Source organism: Zingiber officinale, chromosome 1A (genome assembly GCF_018446385.1).
Source record: "Zingiber officinale cultivar Zhangliang chromosome 1A, Zo_v1.1, whole genome shotgun sequence".
Lineage (NCBI taxonomy): Eukaryota > Viridiplantae > Streptophyta > Magnoliopsida > Zingiberales > Zingiberaceae > Zingiber > Zingiber officinale.
In genome coordinates this window covers 2,226,150-2,238,460 of record NC_055987.1, presented here as the reverse complement: position 1 = coordinate 2,238,460, position 12,311 = coordinate 2,226,150, and the positions used below count along the sequence as shown (strand labels likewise).

General features: G+C 38.2%; 1 protein-coding gene across 1 annotated transcript; it reads left to right on the top strand.

Moving 5' to 3' along the window:
- The first annotated feature begins 281 nt into the window (after positions 1-281).
- LOC121998780 (zinc finger protein ZAT12-like) lies at positions 282-1,035 on the top strand. The gene has a single exon (XM_042553835.1). The coding sequence runs from the start codon at positions 395-397 to the stop codon at positions 875-877; it is 483 nt and encodes a 160-aa protein (XP_042409769.1). The 5' UTR covers positions 282-394; the 3' UTR covers positions 878-1,035.
- The last annotated feature ends 11,276 nt before the right edge of the window (positions 1,036-12,311 follow it).

The following is a 12,311-nucleotide window of genomic DNA, read 5'->3' as shown; positions in this document are numbered from 1 at the left end:
ACTAGAATTGTCAGAGAAAACAACCAGGGGTTAAATTGAAAAAACATTAAAAACTGAGGGGAAAATTTGAAAAGAGACACTTTGTTTACGCTGCAAGCAATCGCCAGCTTTGTCCTGACGTGTCCACAGCGACGAGATAAGTAGCTCAATCTAGAAGAAGTCAAAACACACGTAGTTTGACTTTGACACTCATGAATTTTGTGTTCTTCAACTGCAACGCAATCACTTACGCTTGTGGCTATCTGTAGCCGCCTCGAAGCATCTGGCGTGTGCAGCATGAAGACCTCTAAGTTAATTCCACAACTATAAATTCTACCGATCTTCAGCACTAAGGATTCAATTCGCAGAACCACAGTACTCCATTCGCGGCATTTCGTCGAACAGTGTGTGATTCATGGCAATTGTGAGCTCCTTGAAGCGATCGAGAGATCAGGAAGAGGTCGAAGGCGCGGAGCTGCTGCTGCTGCTTTCCTTGTCCGGCGGCGTGAAGCTTGGGGCGGCGCACGCGCAGGCTGAGGAGAAAGGCGAGTTCGAGTGCAAGACGTGTAGCCGGCGGTTCGCGACGTTTCAGGCGCTGGGCGGGCACCGGACGAGCCACAAGAGGGCAAGGGTGGAGCGGCCGGAGGCGGCGAAGGAGAGCAGTAGCTTGCACCGGTGCGGCGTGTGCGGGGTGGAGTTCGCGTTGGGGCAGGCGTTGGGCGGCCATATGAGGCGGCACAGGGTCATGGCGGCTGCGGCGGAGAAAGATCGGCCGGTCGGCGAGTACGGACGCGGCGACGAGGAGAACAAGACGAACGTCGGTTGTATCGAGTTCGATGAGTTGGTGGGAATGCGGCGGAGTAGCTCTCAGTACCAGCTGCTGCCATTGTTCGTCTAGTGATTGAGGGGATCATTGCGTTTGCGTTGCGGATTTGTTGATTCTTTCATTGATTGGTGCTGTGTAAACATAATATACATTTCTTTTTGGCTTTCATGTACATACTTGGATTTAGATTTTTCATTTTATAGAATTATGGATTTGTTCTGAGAGGTTCATTTCTTGAGCTGTCTCACATTTTTGGGTTGTTTGTCGTCCACTCTGTAGTCATGTGTGATGTGTGTTTCTCAGTGATTCGCGATAATGAAAAAATGGCTACAACGTTACTGAATGAGGGATATAATCCGATATCTGAAAAGCTTCGCTGATTAACAAATTTTTTCTCCGAAATTATCCTCCTTACGCCGCGTCCCAATTTCTCCCCTTCCTCCTCTTGCTATCTGTTCCCCGACAGTGAGCGATCCTGCCCAAGCCCAGATATCCCTGGACAAGCTCAGCTTCGCCGATGTGATGCAGTTCGGCGAGTTCGGCTCCAGCAGTCTAAAGCCTTTGAGGACGAGAGCTATTTCTTGAGGTCGCACGACGAGCCGTTGCTTCTTCCTCCTCCTCTTCCTCCCGCGACAGCCGAAGGGGAGGAGGAGAGAGAGGGGACGAAGGCCGTCGGCGGTACTCGTCGGAGAACGCGCCATCCTCGGTGTAGAAGTTGCGATTGGTCGAGAAGGCGGGTGCGGATGAGGCAAAGAATATTAGCAGTCGGCGGAACACACATCGTCGTGGAACGCAACCGGAGGTGGCAGATGAACAAGAATCTCCGGGCGCTCCGCTCGCTCATGCCAAGATCGTACGCATAAAGGGTGGAAATTGTTGGAAATTAAATTTTATTTTAGAGATAAAATTGTTGATAAAAGTTTGTGAAGATAGAATGATGAGATGACAAGTTTGATTAGAGTTCGCAATAGGATAAAATTGATAAGGTGACAATTATAATAAGAATAAGAAGTTTTGTGAAGATGGAATAATTCAAATGGTATCTATCCATTAAGACTATAAATATGTACTTTCTTTCATAAATGATGCAAGTTGGGTGTTTGATTTTATTTCTCCTCTTCTTCACGTAGAGATTCTTCTCCTCCTCTACATTTTTTTTCTTCTATAATTCATTTTATTTCTTCCCCCATAATTCATTTTTCCAACAAAGTGGTATCAGAGTCATGTCAATGCTTCCTATCCCTCGTCTTACTGATTTGAAGTATGGTAATTGGAGTATCCAAATGAGTGGCTTACTGGAGAGCGAAGGCTTGTGGGATATTATTGAAAGAGGTTATAAAGCGCCACAAGGAGTCGACCAAACGGAAGCACAGAAAACGGCAATGGCGGAACAAAAGAGAAAAAATAAGAAAGCTCTTTTCTTTATCTATAAAGCTCTTGATGAAGCTACGTTTGAGAAAGTAGCCGAAGCTACAACTTCCAAAAAGGCATGGGAGATCCTACAAGTAACATACAAAGGTGATGAAAGAGCAAAAAGTATTCGCCTTCAAATCATGAGAGGGGAATTTGAATCGTTGGAGATGAAAGAGTCTGAAAGTGTATCAGACTACTTTACAAGGGTATTTATTGGTTATTGTCAACCAATTGAGAAGAAATGACGATGACATTGAAGATAGTCGCGTCGTAGAGAAAATTCTACGCTCGTTGAAGCCAAGGTATGACTATGTAGTTGCGGTCATAGAAGAATCAAAAGATGTGAAAAAAATGAAGGTGCAAGAACTATTAAGCTCTCTGCAAGCTCACGAAGCTGTTGGTTGCTACTCGGAAAGCCTAGAGGTTCCACTGTACAAAAATTTTGTACAAAGGTCTGAACCTTTTCCTAGCTACCATGTGTTCTTTTAAATTAAATTTTGGATCGCCTGCGGAACTTAACACGTTTGATCCAAAACTTAATCTATTTGTTCTTTTAGGTTTTGACTTGGGTCTCCTGCGGAACTTAACACGTTCGACCCAAATCACCTTAAGTTATTAATTCCATTAAATATTATTTTCCATAATTGGTTCCCAGTACTGACGTGGCGAGGCACACAGCCTTCTTGGATATGGGAGCAACCACCACCGACTAGACAAAACCTTTTATGGAAAGTTAATATTTAATTTCCTAAAATAACTTTAGGTTAACCGAAAAGAACAATCAAATCACAAGGAAAAATAAAACAAAAGAACGCAACATCGAAAAACATATTCGAAACACTAAAATCATATGCCTCTTGTATTTGGTATTATTTCCAAAAATAACTAGTATGATGCGGAAAGGAAAAATACTAGTCATACCTTTTAGAAAGACCTCTTGATCTTCTACCGTATTCCTCTTCTAACATCGGACGTTGTGTGGGCAACGATCTTTCGAGATGAGAACCACCTTTCCAACTTCCTTCTTTCTTCTAGATTTTGGCCACAATAAACTCCTCCAAGGATGAAGAATTTCGGCCACCACTAATGCTCCAAGGGATGCTAGAGACGAGGCTTGCTTTCTCTCCTTCTTCTCCTTCCTTGATCCGGCCACAAACAAAAGCTCCACCAAAAGATGAGTTTCGGCCAACAAGAGGAGAGGAGAGAAATAGGGCCGGCCACCAAAACCAAAAAGGAGAGGAAAGAAAAAGAATAGAAGTTCATCTCATGAAGGCTCCTCTACCTCATCTTTTATAATCCTTGGTTTTGGCAAATAAGGAAACTTTAATAAAAACTTCCTTAATTCCTTTGCCATGAAAAAGAAATTTTAATTAATTAAAATCAAATTCCTCTTCTTAATCAACATGGTCGGCCACACAACAAACCTCCAATCAAAGGAAATTTAATTCAATCAAGAATTAAAACCTTCCTAATTTGTTTCCGGAAATTTATAAAAATTTCTCCAATAATTTAATCCCTTCATGATTGGTTTATAAAAAGGAAATTTAATAAATTAAAATCTTTCTTTTAAACATGTGGATAAAAAGAAAATTATCTCTAAAAATTAAAATCTCTTTTAATCTACAAATAAGGAAAGATATCAAATCTTTTCTTAATCTTTTGTAGAAACTAATAAAAGAGAATTATTAATTTTTTAAACTTTCTTTTAAATCATGAACATGGTTAAAAAGGAAAGTTTTTACCAAAATTAAAATCAACCTTTTAATATACAAATAAGGAAAGAGATTTAGCTCTTCTCTTAATCTTTTGTAGAATCTTATAAAAGGAAAGATTTAAATTTTTAAACTCTCTTTTAAAACATGTTATCCACATAAGAAAAATTTTTAAAAATAAAAATCCTTTTTATTTTAATTTGGGCCGGCCACACCAAGCTTGAACCCAAGCTAGGGCCGGCCACCTTGAAGCACCCATGAACCAAACTTTGATCGGCCCTTAGCTTGGTCTCCAAGCTAGCTTGGCCGGTCCCTTATGGGATGGGTAAGAAGGTGGGTATAGGTGGGTATAGTACTCTATAATTAAGAGGCTACGATAGGGACCGAGAGGAGAAATTGGTTTTGGTCTCCCGATAAAATTAAGCATCCCGTGTTCGCCCCGAACACACAACTTAAATTTATCAATAATAATTCATTCCACTAGAGAACTATTATTGAACTACCGCACCAATCTCAAATTACATTTTGGGCTCCTTCTTATTATGAGTGTGTTAGTCTCCTTGTGTTTAAGATAACAAATGTCCACTAATTAAGTAAGTTACTGACAACTCACTTAATTAATATCTAGCTCCAAGAGTAGTACCACTCAACTTCATCGTCATGTCGGAGTAAGTCCACCTGCAGGGTTTAACATGACAATCCTTATGAGCTCCTCTTGGGGACATTCTCAACCTAGATTACTAGGACACAGTTTCCTTCTATAATCAACAACACACACTATAAGTGATATCATTTCCCAACTTATCGGGCTTATTGATTCATCGAACTAAATCTCATCCATTGATAAATTAAAGAAATAAATATCAAATATATGTGTTTGTTATTATATTAGGATTAAGAGCACACACTTCCATAATAACTGAGGTCTTTGTTCCTTTATAAAGTCAGTATAAAAGAAACGACCTCTAATGGTCCTACTCAATACACTCTTAGTGTACTAGTGTAATTATATAGTTAAGATAAACTAACACCTAATTACACTACGACCTTCCAATGGTTTGTTCCTTTCCATCATGGTCGTGAGCTACTGTTTATAATTTATAAGGTACTGATAACATGATCCTCTGTGTGTGACACCACACACCATGTTATCTACAATATAAATTAATTGAACAACTACATTTATCATAAATGTAGTCATTTGACCAATGTGATTCTTATTTCTAGATAAATGTTTATACCAAAAGCTAGGCTTTTAGTATACATCCTAACAGAAGCAAGAATGCAAAGAAGACAGAGAGAGCCTATGGAGCAGGCTCTACAAACCAAGCTCACCATTATTGACCAGAAAGAAGAGTCAAAGACTGAAGGTTCGCAAGAAAAAGGCGGTGCTCGTGGTAACTTCCGTGGTCGTGGCCGAGGTAGAAGCCGTGGCAAGGGCTTTGCTCGAGGCCGAGGAATAAGTAAAGACAACAATCAAGGTAGAGACCAAAGGTATGACAAAAGAAATGTAAGATGTTATACTTGCAACAAATTTGGACATTATGCATCGGAAAGCCGCTCTAACAATATGCAAGGGAATGCTAATTACGCATCAAAAGAAGACAATGACAATGAGGTAGTTTTGCTAGCAAGAAAGGATGGAGATTCCACAAACAAGAATTTGTGGTACTTAGATACCGGGGCAAGCAATCATATGTGCGGGCATAAAGATATATTTGCCAAGTTGGATGAAATGGTGAAAGGACAAGTCTCGTTTGGAGATGCGTCCAAAATCCAAGTAAGAGGCGTTGGTAAGATTTTCATCAAACTTAAAGATGTAGCTCACACATACATCACTAATGTTTATTATGTGCCCGACATGAAAACTAATATTATTAGTCTTGGACAATTGCTTGAGAAAGGTTTTAATATGCAACTAAAAGATGACAGCCTTTGTTTGAGAAAGCAAAGCAAACTTATTGCTCATATTCCTATGTCTAAAAATAGGATGTTTTCTCTTGATATTAAGCATGTTACTGCAAAATGTTTAAGTGCATGCATAAAGAATAGTACATGGCTATGGTACATGAGGTATGGGCATGTGAACTTCAGAGCTCTAAAGCTTCTCTCAAGCAAAGGAATGGTGAATGGTCTTCCTCATATTAATACCCAAGATGATATTTGTGAAGGGTGTGTTCTTGGCAAACACCCTAGAGCAAATTTTCCAAATGAATCTCATAACCAAGCTAAGAAGTCTCTTAAACTCATTCATACAGACATATGTGGGCCAATCACTCCGACCTCCTTTGGAGGTCGTCGATATTTTCTAACCTTTATTGATGATTTTAGCAGGAAAACTTGGGTCTATCTTTCAATGAATAAAGATGATACTTTTGAGAAGTTCAAGGAATTCACAAGATTGGTAGAAAATCAATCCGGTTATACTATCAATGCAATGCAGTCAGATCGTGGTGGTGAATTCACGTCAAAGGAATTTGAAAAATTCTGCAAAAATCATGGCATTTAGAGGCCTTTAACCGCACCGTACTCCCCTCAACTAAATGGAGTTGTTGAAAGGAAGAACCAAATCATTCTTGACATGGTTCAAAGTATGCTAAAATCGAAAGAAGTGCCTAAAGAATTTTGGGCCGAAGCCATAAACTGTGTGGTGTATTTGCTAAATAGATCTCCTACAAGAAATCTAGAAGGAATTACACCTCAAGAAGCATGGACCGGATACAAGCCATGTGTATCTCATTTGAAGATTTTCGAGTGTATTGCATATGCACACATTCCGGATCAAAGAAGAACGAATCTTGATGACAAAAGCTTACCTTGTATTTTCATTGACTATGATGTAAAATCGAAGGCTTATAGACTCTATAATCCAGTGAACAGAATGATTATCATAAGTAGAGATGTTGAATTTCAAGAAGATGGTACTTGGAATTGGAGCACTAATATGGTGATGATTCAAGAAGAAGAACAAGTGAAGGAGAAAGAACCAACTCCACTATCGTCGTCTACTTCTTCATCACCCTTGGATGAAGAAGATCCTCCATCACAAAAGACAAGGAGTCTTCAAAAATTATATGAGGTGACAACTCTACTTAATCTCATTTGTCTTTATGCTAATGAAGAGATTGTATCTTTTAAAGAAACTATTAAAGATAGCAAATGGAAGAAAGCCTTGGATGAAGAGATGAAGGCAATTGAGAAGAATGAAACTTGGCATCTTACTACTTTGCCCGATGCTCAGAAACCTATTGGCGTGAGGTTGGTTTACAAAATGAAGAAAAATGCTCAAGGAGAAATAGAAAAGTACAAAGCACGATTTGTGGCAAAAGGCTACAAACAAAAGGCCGACATTGACTATGAAGAAGTGTTTGCTCCCGTTGCCCGAATGGAGACTATAAGGTTAATAATCTCTTTAGCCACTCAACTAAAGTGGCAAATATTTCATCTTGATGTCTGATCCTGTCCGAATCGCCGAACCAAAGGACGCTAGGCACGTGGCGCACTCCTAGTCGATGGTGTAGGCCTCCGTCTGGTCGCACGAATCTCCGGCGAACCTGCACAGAAGTCGGGCCGGGGAGGGGTTCCCGGCGGCGACCCTCCGACGCTCAAGTCAGGTAAGCGAGTGGTGGAAAAAGTGACTCCAAAGCTTGTAGAATGCGTACCTCCGGCGAAGTAAGAGGCTCTTTATATAGAGCGGTGAAAGAACTAATGCACGTCCACCGAGGCGCATACGTGTCCGCAGCCCATACCTCGGTATGTACCTGACAGAGAGCTTACCTGACACCATACTGCTACAGTCCAATCACGTTTTCGATGGGACAACAGAACACCTTGCTGTCAGACTTAGAATATGGCCTAGCCATAGGACTTGACGGCTGTCAGAAGATGTTCCTATCCTTCACCCACCGCCCGGCCGGGACGTCCGTCCGGCCGGCCGGCGCGAAGAGCGTCGTCCGTACGGCCTTAATTCCCGGCGCCAGCCGGCCGGCGCGCCCATTATGTCCTGCCTTCTCTTAGGCCTTCCGCTCGGTCATTATTTACTATTTCATTGAGCGTCAGAACTCCGACCCCTGTTAGGGCGTCTTTCACTATCAGACGTTTACGGGCAGGCTGATCGGCCTGCCCTTTTTTCATGCGTCCGGTCGGCTCACCCTTCTTCGACGAACCACCTGGCCCTCTGACCTCCACGTGGCATTGACCCCTCGTTAGGGGGTCCCGGGCTCTTACCACCGGATCAATGTCAAATCGGCATTTCTTAATGGTTACTTAGAAGAAGAAGTCTATGTTGAACAACCAGCTGGCTACATCAAGAGGGGGCAAGAAAGAAAAGTGTTGAAATTGAAGAAAGCTCTCTATGGCTTGAAGCAAACACCGAGAGCATGGAATTCAATAATTGATGCATACTTCAAAGAAAATGGTTTTATGCAATGCCCTTATGAGCATGCTTTTTATGTAAGAGCAGATAATGATAACATTTTATTGATATCATTATATGTAGATGATCTAATTGTGACAGGAAGTTCACCTCAAATGATAAAACATTTTAAGGAAGCTATGGTAAAAGCATTTGATATGATCGATATGGGACTTATGTCCTACTTTCTCGGCTTGGAGGTGAAACAAGGAGTTGATGAAATATTTATGACTCAAGAACAATATGTAAATGAGGTCCTCAAGAGGTTTAAAATGGATGATTGTAATTCAGTTAACACACTGGTGGACTGTGGAACAAAGCTATCCAAGAGTGACGAAAGAAAGACGGTTGATCCCACACGTTTCAAAAGCTTGGTGGGAAGCTTGCGGTACCTAACTTGTACTCGATCGGATATATTTTATGGAGTCGGTCTTGTGAGCAGGTTTATGGAGGAGCCTAAAGAGACTCATTGGAAGACGGTCAAGCAAATCCTTCGTTATGTCTGAGTACTCTGAATCACGATTTATTTTTTTCTCACTCTAACAATTCTCAACTTGTTGAATATTCGGATAGTGATTGGGGTGGAGACTGTGATGATCGGAGAAGCACTTCCAATTTTACATTTTTCGTTGGAGATACGACATTTTCTTGGATGTCAAAAAAAATAACCAACTGTTACTCTTTCTACTTGTGAAGCAGAGTACATTGCATCATCTTCATGTGTTAGTCATGCTATATGGCTAAGAAGCTTACTAAAGGAGATAAAATTTGAACAAAATGAAGCAACTCAAATTTGCATTGACAACAAATCGGTAATTGCATTGGGAAGAATCCAGTATATCATCAAATAAGTAAATATATTGATGTTCGCTTTCATTCTATTCGCGAACATGTGAAAAACAAAGATGTGGAGCTAGTCTATGTGAAGACTAAAGATCAAGTTGCTGACATCTTTGCAAAACCACTCAAATTTGAAGATTTCATCAAGATGCAGAATCTACTTAGAGTCACAAAATTAAGTTTAAGAGGGGGTGTTGGAAATTAAACTTTATTTTAGAGATAAAATTGTTGATAAAAGTTTGTGAAGATAGAATGATGAGGTGGCAAGTTTGACTAAACTTCGTGAAAGGATAAAATTGATGAGGTGGCAATTATGATAAGAATAAGAAGTTTTGTAGAGATAGAATAATTCAATTGGTGTCTATCCATTAAGCCTATAAATATGTACTTTCTTTCATGAATGAAGCAAGTTGAGTGTTTGATTTTATTTCTTCTCCTCTTCACGTAGAGATTCTTCTCCTCCACATTTTTTTCTTCTATAATTCATTTTATTTCTTCTCCCATAATTCCTTTTTCCAACCGAAATTACAGTATTAATCTAATCGATTCATTTAAACATTAGAGTTGATCGTGAAATTTATTCGCTTGTTCAGGGAGATCAGGCCTCCATAATCGACGACGCCATCGAGTTCGTGGGGGAGCTGGAGCAACTCCTCTAGTGACTGGAGTCCCCAAAAAAGGAGAAGTCGTTTCGGCAACACCGGAGTAGCACCGAGAGCGACGGTTGAGGCCGATGGTGTTGTTTTAATCCCGAAACATCCGGGGACGCCATCCTTCTACCCACCCTTCCCATATTTTTTATTTTAAATTTTAAAAAATAGAAAATAATTTTATTTATTTATTGATTCAAATAATATGGCAAATGTTAGATTTTGTTTTACTTTTCATAATATTGGTTACGTGATTAATTACCATATGCATGATAATTTAAACTAAAAGTACCTATTAAACAATCATCAAACGACTCATTCTTCAATGTAACTAATCCCCGGAACCATGGTATCGTGATAGGATATTCAGATTATCATCCAGATACTCATAATTCAAAACCCAGCTATGGTGTATTTGCAAGAATTTTTTCTTCAAATAGGGGCGTAACCAAAAGATGCTGAGTTTTTAGGCTGACCACCACGTGTGCTTTCTGATTTACCCTAGTAACAATTGGAAAACCTCCATAGGACCAGACCGATCGCCCTAAAAATAATTAATGAAACTAATTGAAATTATCATATTCTTCAATGTGACTAAACCCCATGCACATGGAGACCTTTCCATCTACTCTTTTATTTCCATTTACATTTCTAATAAGTACGCGTTTGGTTCGGGTTATCCTTGATAATCTTGGTTATCCATCCAAAATTATCAATGAAAATCTTGTTTAGTTTAAGTAATCGATAATTCCCGATTAATGTTTCATGTCCGACACGTCAGCAAAAAAGGCATGTAACCCGGAATTGGAAAACCTCGAAAAACTGAGATTTTTCTTGATTGCGGAATTAACAAATTTTTTTTACCCAAAATATCCTCGGAGAAGAGAAAAATATGATACAAAAGAAAAGGTTCAATTATACAAAATGAATTTCTAGGTGCGGGGATTTCTTAACATCAAGTTGGTAAAAGGTGCCAAATTTTTGTTGATCCATCCATATATATGGATCAACAAAAAATCTCCAAACCCTTTTTGTTGCTTTGTTTATACTTTTTTTCGTTTTGTCGGATGCCTGGAATTCATTGCTTGTATCCTATTCTTTGTAATAGATATACAAACGAAGAGAATACAAGGGAAGGATGGCAAACCAACTCTTTTGTTTAGATTGGCAAACCAACTCTTTTGTTTAGATTGATAGAAAGTTGTGGACAAACAAAAAATATATATATAAAATAAAATAAAATAATTTTTAAAAAAATGAAAAAAAAACATTAAAAATGTTAAAAATAGAAAAAACATAAAAAAATTTTTAAAAATGAGAAAATTAAAAAAAAACATAAAAAATAGAAGAAAAAAACGTAAAAAAAATAAAAAAAAACCATAAAAAATATTAAAAAATTTAAAATATATATAAAAAATAAAAAACATAAAAATAAAAAAAATAAAAAAACATTAAAAATAATAAAAATAATAATAAAGTAAACAAAATTTAAAAAAAACTTTAAAAAATGAAAAAATAAAAAAAAAACATAAAAATAAAAAAAATGTGAAAAATAAAAAATGTAGAGTTTAAATTATATATATATATGATTGGTTTTGTAACTAAGGATAATATAGTAAAATATTAAATTAAGTTTAATTTTAAATAATATAGTAAAGATTAGATTATGTTTAATTTTTCAGAGTATTAGTTACGTGATTAATTACGTTATGCATGATAATTTAAACTAAAAAGTACCTAATGGTTGTGATCCAATATTAAACAATCAACAAGCCACTCTTTCATTCCATTCACAATACTAAACTCCATGCACATGGAAACCGTTCCATCCACTGTTTTTTATTTCCATTCACATTTCCAATGGTCTCCTTCAAAAGAGTTAAATGGATTCCTCTCCCTAGAGGAATTGGCAATTCACTCATGACTCAACCAATCTTATCATAGTTAATAGCATACCTCCTCCTTCCCTTCGCCAAGAAATTATATTATTCTTTTCCAACCATGGAAACTTTGGAAAACTACTGCCTGACATTTGGCTGGAGAAATATCTGTCTGTTATGACATTTGGCTGGAGAAAAAACTACAGTTCGCCCGATGAAATTTTTGCTAGATTTCTTGGCTGCCGGTCAAGGGCTTTCTGATTTATTATAGTGACAGGTAAAAAAAAAATTATAAGAAAATTTTCATTTAGCAGCTCTAATTTCAAAATTGCTGAAAGAGCAATCACGGCTTCTGATTTATTATAATGACATGTAAAAAAAAAATTATAAGAAAATTTTCATTTAGCAGCTCTAATTTCAAAATTGCTGAAAGAGCAATCACGGATACATGTTACTCACTGGAGACTTAACATTGACCAGAAACCAAACACCGTAACGCAAAGATCGTTTTTCCTGATCAGACGAGCTTAGATGAGACGTTTATCAATGGAAGAAACCTATATGTAGTACAATATTTTAATGTTTGATTTGTTCGGG

Excerpts from the sequence above, each read along its gene's own strand:
- LOC121998780 (XM_042553835.1), top strand. The coding sequence starts at position 395 with ATGGCAATTGTGAGCTCCTTGAAGCGATCGAGAGATCAGGAAGAGGTC.